We start from the raw sequence: 20,456 nt of genomic DNA on the forward strand, positions 1-20,456 counted from the left end.
AAATTACTTCCAAAATTTTCACTTTCATCTGGTCCCTTCGTGTGGCTCTTGAGATTTTTTTTTTTAAATACACGTGTTCCCAGATTATGATTGATTGATGGAATGCAATTGATAAAATGTTTCAAATCATTCTCACATTCTTTCCCATTTTCCACTTAACTCAAATGCATATTAATTTATTTTTCAAAATAAATAGAAATAAATATTTTGGAATTTTAGTTTTTTAGAAAAATCATTAATTTCGTAGTAGAAAATTTTACTGAAATTAATAAAATATAAAAATGTTTTCTTGAAAAAAAAACACCTTTAGTCATTTCGTAAAATAATTGTTATAACAATTTCATATCCGGCAATTTTCTCACTTGAAATGACAATAAATCTTAAATTCAATTTGGTCACCACAAAGGATCAATATTTTTTTTTCTTTTGGTTATTTTCAGTATATATATATATTGGTGAAAATTGGAAAAAAAGCCTTTGAGAAATAAAGTGTGTGTTAGTGTGTGTATGTGTGTGGTAGAAAAATTCTAAAACCTAGAGAAAAACTATGTCTGAAATTCTAAAATATATGTTCTATACATAATATTTTTTTTCATTTATCAATGATTACATTATCGACAGAAAAGACGAATAATAATTTGCGGGAGCATAAAAGACTCGCCAAAGTAAATTATCTACTTGATATATATATATATTACTTTCGCTATAATGAGTTTTTCGAAAAATGTACCCGCTAAATGTCCCAAAAAAAAAATTTAGGGTCAATTTTCGCTTCGAAAGAAACAACTCAAGCTTTGTTTTTTTTGTTTTTGAATAATTCTTTTGTCCTAATAGAGTGAGATTCATTTGAAAGCTTTTGTATAATTTGTTAGATTAAATTCATTAAAGGAGCGTTTCAATCTGAAGCTGTTGATTATGAATGCATTTAAAATGAGTTTAGTTTACGTAAATTTTTGAAAGGAGGAGGAGCGAGTGCGCGCGCTTTGAGCATAAAAGGTGGGGAGAAGAGCAAAAGTGAGAAAGAGCTAACGTTTTATCTCTTTCTTTCTCATTCTTTTCCCCTCCCACTTCATTCTCAAGGTCACTGCTCTCTTTCTTTTTTCAAAACCTGCGGATAAATTAAGCTCAATGTAAATGCACTTAACGTTTTTTTTTTTTTTTCTCTCTCTCTACATAAAATGCGATTTTCTTATATTATAATATATCTGTATGTAATTGATTATAATTATATAAATAGAAGACGGGTATATCGAAGTATTTTTACGCCTTGGCCTCAAGTATCTTGACCGCGACGTCCTCCATTGCTGGATCAGCCGGGGTATTATGATTGGGTGGCGATTTATTGGATCTATTGGAAACTGCGGATGCATTCCCACTGCTTCCACGACTTCCACGACGTGATCCTGTACGAGACCCTGGCAACGAAGGCTTTGTTATTCGAGTATCTTGTACCACGTCTGTGAAAATAACGATTTTGCTACGATATAGAAGCGATGAGAAAGCACAGCTCGTGAAAGAAAAAAAAAAAAAAAAGAAAAATGTATTTCCCAAATGGCAACAGTTTATTGATATTACATCCATAAAAAAACATAATATCGACAATATGTATTTTCTATTGGGAAAAACAAGAGATAAATGTAATCTCTTGGGCGGTATTCATAGTCGATACTCATTTCTTAAGCAGCGACTTAAGCTGACACCTAGATTCATAGTCGTGCATTGTGGATTGACTTAAGTCGCAACTTAAGCATTTGCTTAAAGAAGTAAATGCTTTGATTTTGAGATGCATAGTCCCATCTTAAGAATGCCAAGTATTCATAGTCAAATAGGATTTTCTTATTTGACATTACCGGTGAACTTATTTGAACGAATTGAGGTTATGATTTAAAGTCAACGTTTTAGTTGACTTAAGCAATAACTTATTAGTGTATTTATAGTGAAAAAAGTGTTAACAATGGATATAATGCATTATTTAAGAGACATTGAGGATGATATTGATAATGAAGATGGTCCAAACAATATAAGACGTGCAAAACGATACATTCGAGATGCGGAAAATTCTTTTGAAATAGATGAGTGAGAGTTTCAGAGACGTTATCGTTTTCACTCCACGCAGCCTCCTTAGCTTTCAAGGAACAATCGCTTTTGCGATTTTCAATAACATGGGCAAAAATTTTGATAGTTTGCAGGAAAAGTTTTCTTTATCCGTATTGGTGTAATGCTTTTTAGACATTTTATTACTACAAAAAGTTTCATTAATTAGTATTAAAATTTAGTATTATTTATAATAATTTAATTATTTATTGTTTACAAATTTTATATTCCATTATATTTTTATTTTAATATATAATTAAGGGAGTGAGAGTAGCAGATTTATATTTGGATACATTTATTATTTCTACAAGAAAAAAGAATTTATGTATGAAAGTAGTTATTTTATGTTTATAAACAATTAAAATTTAGCGTACAGCACTTTTTTAAAAACGAGAGTATATAAGATAAGATATAAAAAAAATTACCAGTCTTTTTAATTTGAAAAAGAAAAAATAAATTGTGTTCTACAAATTGTACGCCTAATTTTAAAAATATTAATGTTAATATATTGATCATTATTTTGAATATTTCACTATTATGTATCATTATTTATCAAATTTTAAATATATTTCATTCGTTGATTATTAAAAATTTTTACTTTTAAACAACATTAATTATATTCACAGGTTTATATTTTTGAATTTTGTTTTATTACTGTTTTTTATTACAAACATTTAATAAGAAAAATATTTTACAAATTTACTTTTTTCAAATGATTAAACAAAACAATTTTATAAATAACATTAAAAACGCTGAAACGAAAAACTCAAATTGAATACAACGCAAGTATAAATATTCCTTGGCGCATTGAGGCGAATTTTCAAAACCATTTCTTATTGGTGGATTCAAAAGAATATTGACGGAAAAATCCGATCGTTCAATAAGATCATCTTAAGCATTTGCTTGGTCAAGAAATTCTTAAGCTGCATTTCCTTTACCAAGCAATTGCTTATTTTTGACTATGAATATATATGGTCTTAAGCTCGACTCATTCGAATAAGACCGTCTTGATCAAGCAACTCTTAAGTCCTTGCTTAAGTCGGAACTATGAATACCGCCCTCTTTTCTTTCGAGATTTTTGAAATTTCAGTCTATCAATTTTAGCAAAAAAAAGAATTTGTCAGATTTTATTAAGATATAGAAATATTATTAAATTTTTTAAATTAAATTAATTTATACATAAAATAATATTTCCTTTTTTGATGCATTAAGGCGCTCTCACACCTTTTTTTGGCTGCCTGCAGGTTACCATGGCAACGCATGAGAGTGAGTGCGAAAGAAAATTTAAAAATTTGAATATTCAAATTTTCTGTCTTACTCACACTCGTGCGTTGCCATAGTAACCTCCAGGCAGGCAGACAGCCAAAATTATACGTTTAAATAGATTTTACTATTTACTTTCTTTTACTGCCATTTGGGAAAATTAAAAAAAATAAATAAATAATAATAAACCAAATATAATAAATAATAAATAAGCACGTAAGCGAAATTGAACATTTTGTGGTTTTTTTTTCTAGAAACAAAAATTTAGTTTTTTTTTTTCTGTTTTATTCACAGTAAACTTGGTTGTATCTTTTTCTATTGCAACGTTTTGATGCACATAAGTTATATCAAAAAGAGATCGTTTTGTGTATCATTTTTAGAAATGATACACGAAACGGTCTCATTTTTTGATGCAAAAAATTTAATCAATTTATATCAATCATGGCCGAATTGAATCGACTCAAAATTAAACGAATTTTTTTCAGATATTTTGGTAATACTACAATTGCGGAGACCATTTCACTATTTAATTTGAAAATGAAAATAACAGAAAATCAAAGACAATGTGCAATTCGATAATTAAAAAGTGACAGCTTATAAACATAACCTAAAATGCATGAGAACAAATTTGTCGATAAAATCAATATAGCCGAGCTTTTTAGAAGGTAGATGGCAGTTTTGCTTTTTATAAAAACGATTCAGAAAAAATTTAAAGAAAGAAAATAGATGAGTGCTGCCATCTACCTTCTAAAAAGCTCGGCTATATTGATTTTATCGACAAATTTTTTCTCATGCATTTTAGGTTATGTTTATAAGCTGTCACTTTTTAATTATCGAATTGCACATTGTCTTTGATTTTCTGTTATTTTCATTTTCAAATTAAATATTGAAATGGTCTCCGCAATTGTACTATTACCAAAATATCTGAAAAACATTCGTTTAATTTTGAGTCGATTCAATTCGGCCATGATTGTTATAAATTGATTAAATTTTTTGCATCAAAAAATGAGACCGTTTCGTGTATCATTTCTAAAAATGATACACAAAACGATCTCTTTTTGATATAACTTATGTGCATCAAAACGTTGCAAAGATTTGATGCAATTTTTGGTCTCAATTTGATACTTTTAGGAAAACTGTGTTGTAATCTAAACTTAATGAAATTTAGTTTTTCCTTGAATTAGTGGGAGAGTTAGTTTAAATTTTTTTTTCTTCATTAAACTTCTAGCATGTCTCCTGAGAGTGTAATTAAGAAGTAGGTAGTGAATTTTAAGAAGCAGATTGTAGGGCAATTGAGATGCCAAGAAAGTCACTAAATAGATTAAATTAGTGTCGTTTACATTTATAGAACTTGTTTAATTATTCGCCTTTAACTTTAGTCTTTATTGTCCACATCTACTGTTGTCTATTACTTGAACAATATAACTCTCCAGAGCTCTCCATAACTGAGCACATTTGTTACGGTCATTTCTTTCTTTTTTTTTTTTTATTATTTTTTTTTATGACATAACTTTCTTATTATCATTTTTATATTTGAAAGAATAAATTTTAAATATAATTTTTTTTTTTACAAACAGTAGAAAAATACTATTTTTTATTTAAATTTAATTAGAATTGAATGATAAAAATAATAATGTTAAAAATTGATTGTTTTTGTACCTAATTTTGTTACGCGCCTCCTAGAATAATAAAATTAAAATAAATAAATTTAAAAAAAAAAAAATTAATAAACAGAGGCATTCTTTTTGAAAAATGGTCCAATAAAAGACTATCGTCAAATGAAAATTTAGACTAATTAAATAGTCTTTTATTTGTGAAACGATTCAAAATAGAATGTCCAATGTAAATATATATATATAGTAATTTTTAGCAATTTTGATAATTGAGAAAACAAATTAAATTATATTTAGGGTAAACGCACCGGTGGACGGACAACGATTTTATGTTCGGACAAATGATTAGATGATTTCACTAATCTTTATTATATGTCTCGAATTTTTATCAAATTATTTTCAATACGGATAAAGTTTTTCTTTCTTTTTTTTTTTTTTTTTAAATTTTAATTTTCGTCCGACCACTGATACGCGTCCGGTAACCAGTGAACTTACCCTATTTTCTCCTGTTGCGTTATCCTTTTCCTAAGTCAAAAATTTTTTTCAAATTAGACACAAAATACGCAATTTTTTTTTTTAAAAATAATTAAAAAATTAGGTATTTTGTTTAATATAAATATTTGCTGGCAAGCAAAATGCGATTATAATTCTTGCAAATTTAATATTTATAATTTTTTGAGGGTTTTTCATGCGCTTTAATGGAAACAATGCTAAAATACACATAAATATGAATCATAAATAGAAACACTAATTTAGTGAATTTTCGAAATCATGCAAACATGCATATAATAGAGATTGCAAATATTAAAAATAGAGAGAATGAATTATGTTTTTTTTTATATTTCATTATTTCTTTCGAATTTATATAACTTTAAAGTTTGAAAATTATTATTATTATTATATTATTATGTTTACTATTATTATTATATAAATATTTAATATTAAAAACAATTTACAATAAATAATTTTCAATTGAAACAAATACAAAAGTTAATTATATTAAAAGTGCGAAGCATTAGGATAAAAAAGAAATGCATATATAATATTCTTGAGAATGAGGTTGATATCATAGAAAATGCAGTGACTTGTTAAAGGGTTCGTCTGAAAAATTAATTAAAAATTCTATAGAAGTAAATGGAATTGCAAGTGACTCGAAGTGCATTTAAAATGCAAAGTGCACGTGATAACATAGAAATTTTATTTCTCTGGAAAGAATGAAATTTTTTCTAATTTGATTTTAATGATGTGAAAAAATTATCATATTAGTTATAAAATATAGTATCTAAATTATATCAAAAAAAAAAAATTATATTATAATTCTTCAATAAAAAAGTAAAAGGCATGCAATAAAGATTTCATTAAATAAATATATATATATATGAAATTTTAAACAATGAGAATTTCAAAAATAAAATACAAATTAAATTATTTTTCAAGACCTCTAATTTAAAGTTTAAAGAAGAAAACAAAAAAGAAAAAAAGATGAGATTCTATTGAAAAATAATATATTCATTAAAATTAAATCAAAGTCTGGAAAAAAATATTTAATCTGCTTTTAATATATTCTCATATACTTTAGACGCAGTTGAGTTTCTAGAGGTAGAAAACTTCTCTACTCATAAGTGCCGACGAAGAATTTTATTTTGTAATTTTTATTTCTTAATTAATTTTTTATATAATTATTTAAATTTTAATTGATTAAAAATTACTATTTTTCTCTCTAGGGGCAAAAGAAATTATTTTACCCCCTATGATCAATATTTTAATAAAGAAAATTTCTTTTTATATACTAATATTATTAAAATTTTATTTCAAGAAAAGATATGCAGCATCAATAATTGAAGCTAAAAACTTAGATCAGATAGTAATAGTACAATTAGTAATTGATTAGTCTAAAAATTTTTTTTTACAGTTTTAAAAACTTTTTTTGGAATTTGAAAAATGTCTCCCAAAAAAAAAAATGCAAGTTTCTCTCTAAATCTGAATTAGTAAAAATGTTTACTAATTTGAATTAGTGACTCACTTTTTTCTTCTCAATTAGTAAAATTTTACTAACTATTAGTTATTATTTAGTTATTATTTATTATTAGTTATTACTCTCTAAATCTGAATTAGTAAAAATGTTTACTAATTTAAATTAGTGACTCACTTTTTGCTTTAGAATTAGTTAAATTTTACTAATTGTTAGTAAAAGTTACTAATAATTAGTAAAATTTTACTAATTCAGAAGCAAAAAGTGAGTCACTAATTCAAATTAGTAAAAATTTTTACTAATTCAGATTTAGAGAGTACTAATTTGAATTAGTGACTCACTTTTTTCTTCTCAATTAGTAAAATTTTACTAATTATTAGTAACTTTCAGTAATAATTAGTAAAATTTTACTAATTATTAGTAACTTTCAGTAATAATTAGTAAAATTTTACTAATTATTAGTAACTTTCACTAACAATTAGTAAAATTTAACTAATTCCAAAGCAAAAAGTGAGTCACTAATTTAAATTAGTAAACATTTTTACTAATTCAGATTTAGAGAGTTTGGGCGAGGAAATCGCTTCATTGTAAAAAATATAAAAAAAGCTTTTTTTTTTAATCCAAAAATGGTTTTTTTTTTTTTTTTTTGAGTGACTTATGGTCGGCACTTATGGCTCTACAGAAAGAGTACCTACATATTCGATAGAAGTCACTTTCTCTATTAACGAGGGTGGATAAACTCGCTTGCTTAATAAGTGAATGAATAAAAACCCGTACGGCTCACTCGCTGAGAGTGTTTCGCACCTTGCGAGGCGTTCGGCGAATGAGCACGCAAGGATGCCATTGATGGTTGTCGTGATGGTCCTCTGACACTAGCGCGTGATCCGCGCCTCTCTTGTCCATGAAGAAGTTTGTTGTCCTTCAATAATGAGACGTTCATTAGACGAGCATTTGGTGTATTGAAGATGGTGCGATTTTCCCGCCAACGTGCTCTTAAAATAGAGAGAGAGAAAGAGAGACAAAAAAAATTATTTATTTTTCTATTTCATTCTATATTTTGAAAAAAAATTAATGATAATTTTTTTACTCACTTGCTAAAAAGTCTAAGAACGACGCAAATAATGACAAACATCAAAGCCATTCCAACGAGGACTCCAATCATTGCTGGATCAACAGTTCGTAAATTTGGCGGTTCCCTGATTTCAGCTATAAAATATAATAATTCTTTATTTATTTATATTTTCAAAGATAAAGAAAAATTAATTCTTTTTCCCTAATAAAAAGTAAATAATATTTACTATAAATTATAAAAAAAATGAATAAAATTACCGATACAAACTGTAGTTCCATCATCTTGAAGTACAGGAATCTTTTCAAATATGCAAATACAACGGCCATCGCGACATTCGGTTTGTGGTACCTTCATTTCGCATTGTTCGTTGAAATCACATGATTCGTTCACGTTAGAAGCTGAAAAAAGGAATCAATCATTATAATTATATATCAATGCATCCTTATAGCAACCACTTATATAGCATTTTATACCCAAAGATTTCCAATCTAAGATAAAGTTGTTACAATCTTGTTAGGTAATAATTAAATAAATTTATAAATCACCTACTAAAATCATAAACATCGTTGTTCCTAACGACTTCTATTATATTATTTTCCACCCTACTTTTCTATTTTTATTTTTATAGAAAAAAATAATATCTGGAATATAAATGATTTTTATATTTCCCCCTTAATTTCATAATAACGGTATACTTATATAATGAAACATTTACTTGAAAGATTATTTTCAAAATATTTTCATAACAATAAATTTAAAAAAAAAACAGAGAGAGATTAATTTTTTTTCAAGCATTTTAGCTTATTTAATATCCAACTTTTTGCTGCTATTTTTTTTTTAAAATAAACAACAATATAACTCTTGCAATTATTTTCCTCTCTTTCTCTCTCTTTTAACCGTTTTTCCGACGTGGAAAAAAAACGTTTAATCCATTTTATGTAATTTGAACTCTTTAAATGTTTTTTATCTCGAGTACACTACTCTTCTGTTTTAATGAAGTACTTTTCATTTTTCGCTTGATAATAATTTCTCGTCGAGAAATTTTAGGAATGGATAATTTTTTATGAAATAATTTTCATGTACAAAATATAACATTATTTATTAATGACATAATTTCTTTTCTAATTCTTACTTAAAAAAATTAAAACTAATAAAGAGTGTACTTTGTATTATCCCAGATAGCACGTAAGCTTGCAGCAACCTTGCGGAAAGTTTGCCGCGCAATATTGCCAACGTTGCACGGTAAAATTGTCGCAAGCTTACTGCAGGCTTGCATGGTAAGCTTACCGAAAGATTGCAGTGTAAGATTACTGCAAGAATGCGATGTAAGATTACTGCAAGATTGCACAATAAGATTATCGCAAAAGATTAACTCAGTATTAAATAGACGCCATGAAAATATTCTTAAATTTAGAATATAATTTTTTCAGTGTGTATAATAAATAATGTTTTAATTTGTATAATATTATATGGATTAATGAAAGTGAAATGGAAAATGATTAAAGTGTAGTGAATAATACAAATTTACATATACGTGTTTACAATAACAATGAAACATATATTCAAAATAAAATAATAAAATAATAAAATGATTTACAAAAAAATCAGGAAAAAAAAGCAGGCGCAAAGCGCCTACATCTAGGGTTTCGTGGCTTTTTAAATTCAGATCAAAAGTTATTTGTATAAAATAAATAATTTATAATTACATTGTTTGTGAATTGCTATGGTTGCTATGGAAACAGTTGGTACGGAAATCAACTGTTGCCATCGTAACTATTTACATGGTAACTTTTGCCATAGTAAGTAACTGTTGCCATAGTAACTTTTGCCATAGTTAGTAACTTTTGCCATAGTAATTTTTGCGATAATAACTATTGCCATAGTTAGTAACTTTTGCCATAGTAACTATTGCCATAATAAGTAACTTTTGCCATAGTAAGTAACTGTTGCCACAGTAACTATTGCCGTAGTAAGTAACTGTTGCCATAGTAACTATTGCCATAATAAGTAACTATTGCCATAGTAATTTTTGCCATAGTAACTATTGCCATAGTTAGTAACTTTTGCCATAGTAACTTTGGCATAGTAACTATTGCCATAGTAAGTAACTGTTGCCACAGTAACTATTGCCGTAGTAAGTAACTGTTGCCATAGTAACTTTTGCCATAGTAACTATTGCCATAATAAGTAACTATTGCCATAGTAATTTTTGCCATAGTAACTATTGCCATAGTTAGTAACTTTTGCCATAGTAACTTTGGCATAGTAACTATTGCCATAGTAAGTAACTGTTGCCACAGTAACTATTGCCGTAGTAAGTAACTTTTGCCATAGTAAGTAACTGTAGCCATAGTAACTGTTGCCATAGTAACTTTTGCCATAGTAACTATTGCCATAATAAGTAACTTTTGCCATAGTAAGTAACTGTTGCCATAGTAAGTAACCGTTGCCATAGTAACTTTTGCCATAGTAACTATTGCCACAGCAACTATTGCCGTAGTAAGTAACTGTTGCCATAGTAACTATTTCCGTAGTAAGTAACTTTTGCCATAGTAAGTAACTGTAGCCATAGTAACTGTTGCCATAGTAACTTTTGCCATAGTAACTATTGCCATAATAAGTAACTGTTGCCATAGTAAGTAACTGTTGCCATAGTAAGTAACCGTTGCCATAGTAACTTTTGCCATAGTAACTATTGCCACAGCAACTATTGCCGTAGTAAGTAACTGTTGCCATAGTTAGTAACTTTTGCCATAGTAAGTAACTGTTGCCACAGTAACTATTGCCGTAGTAAGTAACTGTTGCCATAGTTAGTAACTTTTGCCATAGTAAGTAACTGTTGCCACAGTAACTATTGCCGTAGTAAGTAACTGTTGCCATAGTAACTTTTGCCATAGTAACTATTGCCATAGTTAGTAACTTTTGCCATAGTAACTATTGCCATAATAAGTAACTTTTGCCATAGTAAGTAACTGTTGCCACAGTAACTATTGCCGTAGTAAGTAACTGTTGCCATAGTAACTTTTGCCATAGTAACTATTGCCATAATAAGTAACTATTGCCATAATAATTTTTGCCATAGTAACTATTGCCATAGTTAGTAACTTTTGCCATAGTAACTTTGGCATAGTAACTATTGCCATAGTAAGTAACTGTTGCCACAGTAACTATTGCCGTAGTAAGTAACTGTTGCCATAGTAACTTTTGCCATAGTAACTATTGCCATAGTTAGTAACTTTTGCCATAGTAACTTTGGCATAGTAACAATTGCCATAGTAAGTAACTGTTGCCACAGTAACTATTGCCGTAGTAAGTAACTGTTGCCATAGTAACTTTTGCCATAGTAACTATTGCCATAGTTAGTAACTTTTGCCATAGTAACTATTGCCATAATAAGTAACTTTTGCCATAGTAAGTAACTGTTGCCACAGTAACTATTGCCGTAGTAAGTAACTGTTGCCATAGTAACTTTTGCCATAGTAACTATTGCCATAATAAGTAACTATTGCCATAATAATTTTTGCCATAGTAACTATTGCCATAGTTAGTAACTTTTGCCATAGTAACTTTGGCATAGTAACTATTGCCATAGTAAGTAACTGTTGCCACAGTAACTATTGCCGTAGTAAGTAACTGTTGCCATAGTAACTTTTGCCATAGTAACTATTGCCATAGTTAGTAACTTTTGCCATAGTAACTATTGCCATAATAAGTAACTTTTGCCATAGTAAGTAACTGTTGCCACAGTAACTATTGCCGTAGTAAGTAACTGTTGCCATAGTAACTTTTGCCATAGTAACTATTGCCATAATAAGTAACTATTGCCATAATAATTTTTGCCATAGTAACTATTGCCATAGTTAGTAACTTTTGCCATAGTAACTTTGGCATAGTAACTATTGCCATAGTAAGTAACTGTTGCCACAGTAACTATTGCCGTAGTAAGTAACTGTTGCCATAGTAACTTTTGCCATAGTAACTATTGCCATAGTTAGTAACTTTTGCCATAGTAACTTTGGCATAGTAACAATTGCCATAGTAAGTAACTGTTGCCACAGTAACTATTGCCGTAGTAAGTAACTGTTGCCATAGTAACTTTTGCCATAGTAACTATTGCCATAGTTAGTAACTTTTGCCATAGTAACTATTGCCATAATAAGTAACTTTTGCCATAGTAAGTAACTGTTGCCACAGTAACTATTGCCGTAGTAAGTAACTGTTGCCATAGTAACTTTTGCCATAGTAACTATTGCCATAATAAGTAACTATTGCCATAATAATTTTTGCCATAGTAACTATTGCCATAGTTAGTAACTTTTGCCATAGTAACTTTGGCATAGTAACTATTGCCATAGTAAGTAACTGTTGCCACAGTAACTATTGCCGTAGTAAGTAACTGTTGCCATAGTAACTTTTGCCATAGTAACTATTGCCATAGTTAGTAACTTTTGCCATAGTAACTTTGGCATAGTAACAATTGCCATAGTAAGTAACTGTTGCCACAGTAACTATTGCCGTAGTAAGTAACTGTTGCCATAGTAACTTTTGCCATAGTAACTATTGCCATAGTTAGTAACTTTTGCCATAGTAACTATTGCCATAATAAGTAACTTTTGCCATAGTAAGTAACTGTTGCCACAGTAACTATTGCCGTAGTAAGTAACTGTTGCCATAGTAACTTTTGCCATAGTAACTATTGCCATAATAAGTAACTATTGCCATAATAATTTTTGCCATAGTAACTATTGCCATAGTTAGTAACTTTTGCCATAGTAACTTTGGCATAGTAACTATTGCCATAGTAAGTAACTGTTGCCACAGTAACTATTGCCGTAGTAAGTAACTGTTGCCATAGTAACTTTTGCCATAGTAACTATTGCCATAGTTAGTAACTTTTGCCATAGTAACTTTGGCATAGTAACAATTGCCATAGTAAGTAACTGTTGCCACAGTAACTATTGCCGTAGTAAGTAACTTTTGCCATAGTAAGTAACTGTAGCCATAGTAACTGTCGCCATAGTAACTTTTGACATATTAACTGTTGCCATGGAAACGGTTACCATGTACGACGGATGGACGGACGGACGCCAAAGCGAAACTATAAGCCTTTCTCGGCCCTGGGCCACGAAACCCTAAAAAAGTACTAAAGAAGCTATTAACTACTTAAAGTGATTTAAAAAAAAAAAAAGCGATAACAAGGCTACTTTTTTGCAAATAGTACTTTTCTAAACCTGATCCAATTAGAATAATAATTGAAAGACATTGGACTTAATTTTACAGAGAACAATAATCTAACTTTTAAAGCAGCTATTATACTTTGCTTGAATGGTTATTACAGTAAATTTTATTGGAAAATTCGCTTAATTATATTTCAAATGAAATAAGAAAATATGGAAATATCAAAAATTCATATTAAAATTAAGTATATCAAATATTATTTTATTTACAGAGTAATTATAACATTTGAAAAATTGAACAAGATATTTTTATTTTATCGACTCTAAAACTTTTGTTTATTTTGCTTTTAGCGATATGTACTCTGTTGAAGTTTGCTAAAAAAAAGTTTTATAAATAAGAAATATCATAAATGCTAAAAGCTTCACTTGCTTCTTCTCATCTTGAGCAAAGTGCTCTTTGCTATCACAATCAGATATTCAACTCTTATTTACACTTAAGCGTACTTTCCATTGTTTGGATATATACCTATATATTTATTTCTGGATTCTCAACAAAAGAATTCATTTGACAATCGAGCATTGTTTTACTTAAACAAAGACATAGGTGCGTTTTCAATTAAACTTCAATTTATCAAAGAAAATTATTGGCGAACAAAAACAATAATGTACGAATACGAACAAATAAAATCATAATATAGATAATTTGTAATAGTGCAACTTATTAATTGTCAAATTAGAATTTTTTTTTTAATGAAAATTGTTTTTGTGAATAATTGAATGAAAATGAGATGATTTAAAATTTAATTAAATGATTTTTCAAATTATTATTATTTATTTTCCATAATTTGTTATATTTTTATTATAAAATTAAACTTGTGTTTGTGTAAAGTGGAATAATTACAAAGACTAATTTTTCATCATTTTTTTTTATTGAAAAACAGTTTTTATTACTTTTATAATTGATTTAAATAGAAAATCGCAATTATAATTTGACATTATTATTTTACATGTAAACAATAATTTTTTTTTTTACAACACATCAACTGACTATACAATCCTATCAATTAGAGAAAACTCACGATTTCCACATTTGTCAATTTGATTTGAGGTGAGAAACTCGTTCTTGCAGAAACATTTTTTATGATCAGCACTACAGTGTGCTCCATAAAATCCACATTCACTATCAGTTTTACAGTCATCTCCAATTTTTTTACCTCCTCTTGGTGGTAAATCTACAAGATTTGTTCAAAATTCTTTTGAAATCAAAATTTTAATATCATAGGAATTTTCTTCTATATTAATTGTTATTTTTCAGAATTTATTTTAATTGAAAATTTTTTAAGTGAAATAAATAGATAATTATTTGTCAAAATTAATTTAAAATTATTTAAAATATTTGTATTAAAATTGGAAAAAAAATTTACCGATGCACTCTATACTATTGTCATCATTCAATCTGGGAATTTTATCAAAAACACAAGAACAAAGTCCATCTCGACATTCAGTTTTGGGAACTTTTGCTTGACACTGTTCATGGAAGTAGCACAATTCATCAATATTGGCGGCTATAAATTTTATAGAAGAATTATATATTTTTTTATTTGTTATAATTTTTATTTTTATGGATATTGCCTGAAATATCATTTATATATCTATATTTATATATAAACATAGGTTTATGAAATTAATTTTTAAAAATTAAGAATATTTTCTAGTAGCTAGAAAAAAAAAAAAGTTTTCTTTTACTCACTCACCTTTAAGGAACTAGGTAGTAAGTTGATTTTCTGGGTGATAAGGTGAGATAATAATTGGTTTCATAACGAACACTTTAGACTTGTTGCACATTTATTGATTAGCATTCTTGGTACTATATGATTGATCGTAACACCACTGAACATTTTTTTTTTAATCGTTTTTTTTTTTTTTGTTTTAAAAGAGGTCAAAGCAACAATAAAATTTTAAAAATAAATTATAAATGAAAAATTATAATATGAAACTATTTACGATTTAATGTTTATAATATTGAAAACTTTTTTACTTCGATACTTTAAAAATTTTTTATGTTTTCTCGAAATAAACTACAGCAGTAGTTATAAAAGTTACAAAAAAAATTGTTAGAGGGGTGATAAATTAAAAAACAGTTTAAATTTATAGAAAAAGAAAACTAAATTTTTTAGATATATATTAGCATTTTTAATTATAGAGAAATTCGTAAAAAAAAAATACTTACGCATTCCACATTTGTCTATGTGATTTGTAACCGTGAATTCCTTTCGGCAGTAGCATTTCTTCTGCTCTTGATGGCATTCCGATCCATCAAATCCACAATCTGAGTCATCCTTGCAGCTGTCTCCGAACTTTTGTTCACCATGGCTTTTCAGTTCTGTAAAAAAAAAAAAGTTACATTTTTTTTTTTCAATTTCGCACACTTTTTTTTTTTTATTATTCGATATTTTTTGCGCATAGAAAAAAATAGTTTTTTTTTCTTTATATAAATAGAGTTCATTCTACTACCTCACTGAGAAATTCTGCTTGATTGCAGTATTGAGGTTTCCACACTTGAAATATACAATGGATGAAATCGAGGGTAAAAGGCTACTGAGGAACATATATGCAGTTTTTTGATGAGAGAATATCAAGAGAGGGCATTTTAAAAAATATTTTTCTCCTATTATTAATTTGAAAATTTAAAAAAAAGAAAACATTTTGCATAAGAAAAGGACAAATCCATTGTTTTCGTAATTTTTTGTTTGTCAATTCTCTTAACGGAATATTAAATGCTAATTTTAATTGAATTCCTAATTAAAGAATATATATAACAGTTTCTTCATTATTATACAGTAAAATGAGTCGAATATATATTTGTATTGAACTATTAATGCATTTTAGCGACATATATCTACATGCGCAAAAGGATTTCATGCTCATTTTGTGTGCTATTAAAATATTTATGTGACCATTTACATAAATGAGCTATTCAATACCATATTTACGTGATGCTATATAGCAGCTCACGCGTATATTATTTGGAGTAGAAATTAATTTTTTTTATACACACATATTGCATAGATAAAATTTTGTAATTTGTATTGTATAGTGTTAGTATTTTTTTTTGTATTATAATGCTTTTTAATATGTGAAAAATAATTAGTTAAGTGCTTAGTTAGTTCATAAAATTAGTATATAGCCTCTGATACGAATTCACTGGAGGCTTTCTGGAAACCTCATTAGCTATATCATTGAGCTTTCAGTGAGCTTCCAGAAAGTCCAGAGAGTTACTTGAGTGATTAATTACAAAATCTAATGAAGGTAACATCCGTCTGTTTTTGGTTTATATAAACTAATAGACGAGGATTCTTTTAAAAATTCAAAATCTTTATTTTAGATACTTTATATTTTTTCTCGAATGTTTGTGGTTTTTTTTACAAAATCTATTGTTTCGATTACAAATAATGATATTTGCGCAAACATTTTGCAGATGTTTATTACTTTGATTTACATGTACATTCGTTCATGAAAGCGGTTTTCAATCTTGCTATTATGATTCATTCGCAATTCCGTTTTGATACGCGGATTTTCAAACCATCCGTTATCGAAATATCAATGATTTATTTGATCAAACATCTCGTAAAAGCAGATTTTGATAGATTCTCATTTTCATTATTTCAGTTGAATTTATATTGGTGGTTCTCATCATCATTTTTCAAATAAATTCTCTCATAATGAACACAATGAATATAGAATAACTATTTATGACGGAACTTTTTTCCTGCGTTTTAAACAATTATAAACAGAAAATAATTTACGAAAAAAAAGGTCGAATTTTTTAGACTAAAATTTGAATATTCTTTTTCTTGAGTGAAGTAAAAATTTTTGGGGAGTATATGAAGAGTCCAAAAGTGAAAGTGAGCATTTCATTTTGTTTACATGAGCCTTCGAGTTCGAGGGTGGCCTACTTCTGTACCTTTTGACTTGGAACAACAGGCCACAAAACCACCCTTGACTCTTTTGCTGAAAAGTCACTGGTTGAAGGTGTTCTCATTTTGGCAAAGTGAATCTCGACCTCGAAACAATTAACCAGCTTTTGCTCGTTTCAAACTTCAATTTTCATCTCTGCCTACTTCTTACCTCATTAGTACACAATGAATAAAGTAAGTAATTTGGCATATAATTTCTACACTTAGGTACTATTTTTCCCTTCTCTAAATTTTCTCCATCAAAAACTGAAAATTCAATTTTCAAGTCACACAAGATGGAATAATTTTAGTAAATATTTTCGTTTCTCAAATTATTGTATAATGGCTTTTTCAATCGATTTAACCCATAATCCACATTTTAAGCAATCTTTCGTCAATTTTTTTTTTGAAAAATAAGGGGATTTGCAAGTATAATGCGATTACTGGAATAAAAAATTGGCATCTGAGTTTCATCAAAGTAAGGAAGATGTTTACATCCAAGTTGCATATATGATTTTATATTCTATTTTTAAACAGACGGTGTAAATCAATATATGAGAAGATTCTGTAAATAAAAATCAATGTTATTAATTTTTTTTCAATAAAACCAAAAATCATACAAAATTTAAATTTCGACATGTCAAATTGTAGTTGTTTTCTTGTTTTTTAAAAAAAAATGATAAAGTACAATATTTAGCTGAAATATTATAATATCAATACAAATTGATAAAAAATAAAATATTTTTTTTTTAGTTTCTAAATATTTAAAAAATCTTTTTATTCATTGAAAATTAGTCCTCGGTTTTATCATTAAAATGCAGCATGTTAGGCGCCCGCGAGCGCAAGTGTATATATATATATATAATAATGGCGTCGGCATCGCGTCGCGCCGCTTCGGGTCAATCTACGCGTTAAAAGTGGGTCATTCTAATGGCACAGTGCCAATGCATTCACCTGCGATGTGTCCCACGGCCCGCACTTTTTTTTAACTGCGTCGGCTTCCCTTCAATTCCACCCTCTCTTTATAAGAGAAAGCTTTCCTCTGTTCTTATAATTTTCATGCGATATTTATTCTTCTAAACTTTAAATCTCAATTTAAACGTACTCTCGAACTTTTTTCTCCTTTATATATATATATATATAGGTATGGAATATATCAACCACTATTCATCATTGAAAACTACTCTTCATCATTTTTTTTTCTTTCTGTTTTGTTTTCTATTCGTTCAAAAAACGTGCAATGATAAACGTACCAGTGCACAACTATAACGTATATACATCAAAAAGAGAATTCACATTCAGAGAGTGTGTAAAAATTCATTTGTATAATAAAAAAAAAAAAAAAGAAGACATTGAAATATTTGTAAAAAAAAAATAGATCTTTCTATATTTATTACAAAAACAAAATATGATTTCCCTGTAGAATTTAAATTTCGCATAAGAATTACATAGCAATTTGAATATATATATATAGTTTCAAAAAATACAGAAATTTATTTTCTTTTTTTTTGCAAATTTAGTAAGTTCAAGATAGGTTAAATTATTTTTCATAATAATGTAATATATGTTTAATGTTGAGCATGTTTTATATCCATAGAGACCTATATGTTATATGTGCATACAATTACTCTGCACCGTCAATCAATACTCAACGCATAATTTACATTTCTCTGTAGCATGAAGACTAAAACAATTTTTAAGATTTGTTTAAAAAAAAAATTTTTTTTAATTTTTATTTTTTTGTAATGAAAAATAGTTCTTTTTTTTTAATGTTTTCACAGAAAATTAAAAGGCATTAAAATAAGCTGCAACGCTTCTTATTTTAATCCAATTTTGCTTATTTTAATACCAAAATGGATTAAAATAAGAAAAATTGGATTAAAATAAGAAACGTTGCAGCTTATTTTAATGCCTTTTAATTTTCTGTGTTATGTAAATTAAACCAATTTTAAATTTTGTATAGTCAATTTAAAATCATGTTTTTGAAATTATTTTTTTATATAAATAATAGAATTTAGTTTTAAATTTTCAAATGACGTAGTGACAAACATTTCGTGATAAATTCAAGTCGAATTGATCTCATATCAGTGAAATTTGCTATCCTATATAACATCTGTTTCCGCAATTCTGCGATATTTCAAAATGTACATAAACTTCTTATCTTATTTCCGCGAGAAAGATTTATACAGTAATTATATATATATATGTATGTATTGTATTAATTTTAATTTCATTAATTATTCATAGTTAATAAAATTACTAATTTTAGTAATAAAATAATATTAATAATGCGCTAAATTTAATAATTAACAAATGTTATACGAAATCACTTTATCTATTTCAATGTTTGAGTGTTCAGTGACCTGAGAAGTTTGTTTGAAATCGAAGAAATCAATCAAACAGTTCTGTATGCCTGTCTTATCATCTATAGAATATCGATTGATCATATTTTCAATAACAAGCAACCCTATACTTGATAAAAGGACGTTATACACGTATATATATATGTATAATACAGACAGTGCTGTGTAGAATTTTCCATTTTCAGTGAATTCTTCAGAAAACTATTCAGGTTATGATGAAAAGAGATTATTTTACCAACAGATTCCTCAAATGTACTGACATTTTTACTAAACACATAGAATATTTTTATAATTATAATTAATTACATATGTAAAATCAAAAATCAGTTTTTATTTGTGTTTTGTGACCCAGGCTCGAAAGCTTTATAGTTTTCCTTTTGGCGTCCGTCTGTCCGTCGTACACTTGTACGGTTGCCATGACAATAGTTACCGTAACAATCGTTACCATGACCATTTTTTTTCCTTAGCAATATTGACAATGCGTTTGCTTCTCTTATATTTTTTTGGATGTAACTTTATATCAAATTTAATTTATCCATTCCTTACTTTTATTCTTCGCAATGAAAACAGTTCCATAGGCAGATTAACCCCTTAACTGCGATAACGACAATTTTGTGCGTCAAATTGTCGTCATCAGCGCAGTTAAGGGGTTAAAAATGTTTAGCGTGTGTATTAAATAAAGAGTAAATGGTAATGGCTGCCGAGTCTAAATTTGAAAAACGTAACAATGCAACATGTTACGGAAAACATTTGCATGTTAGTTGAGATATCGCTCCATAGTTATGCATTAAATGTTGCACGCGACAGTTGGAATCCCCGGGAGACCTTTTGCAAGCCCAATGGTAAATTTTACCTCTCGACTCGAAGCTATTATATCAATTTACTCGCCCTATATGAGGAGACTCTATGGTACAAATTATAACTGCGTAATAATTTGAAAACGTTA

At 27.9% G+C, this 20,456-nt stretch overlaps 1 protein-coding gene across 10 annotated transcripts in view; it reads right to left on the reverse strand.

The window, feature by feature from the left end:
* Positions 1 to 213: 213 nt before the first annotated feature.
* Positions 214 to 20,456, reverse strand: part of LOC127280686 (uncharacterized) — a 33,813-nt gene continuing 13,570 nt past the window's right edge. For 2 of the 10 annotated variants that reach the window (XM_051303865.1, XM_051303864.1), the window contains exons 3-9: positions 15,422 to 15,574; positions 14,616 to 14,756; positions 14,271 to 14,423; positions 8,272 to 8,412; positions 8,034 to 8,148; positions 7,720 to 7,934; positions 214 to 1,457 (exon numbers count right to left, since the gene is read on the reverse strand). In XM_051303865.1, coding sequence (XP_051159822.1) covers positions 1,261 to 1,457; positions 7,720 to 7,934; positions 8,034 to 8,148; positions 8,272 to 8,412; positions 14,271 to 14,423; positions 14,616 to 14,756; positions 15,422 to 15,574 — 1,115 coding nt within the window. In that variant the 3' untranslated portion in view covers positions 214 to 1,260. Of the gene's footprint in view, positions 1,458 to 5,016; positions 5,037 to 5,465; positions 5,496 to 7,719; positions 7,935 to 8,033; positions 8,149 to 8,271; positions 8,413 to 14,270; positions 14,424 to 14,615; positions 14,757 to 15,421; positions 15,575 to 20,456 lie in introns of those variants that run through there. The other 8 variants (XM_051303869.1, XM_051303870.1, XM_051303874.1 and 5 more) reach the window with 8 other exon arrangements.

Source organism: Leptopilina boulardi, unplaced genomic scaffold (genome assembly GCF_019393585.1).
Source record: "Leptopilina boulardi isolate dan_hultmark-lab unplaced genomic scaffold, ZJU_Lbou_2.1 LbouV2_249, whole genome shotgun sequence".
NCBI classification, from domain to species: domain Eukaryota; kingdom Metazoa; phylum Arthropoda; class Insecta; order Hymenoptera; family Figitidae; genus Leptopilina; species Leptopilina boulardi.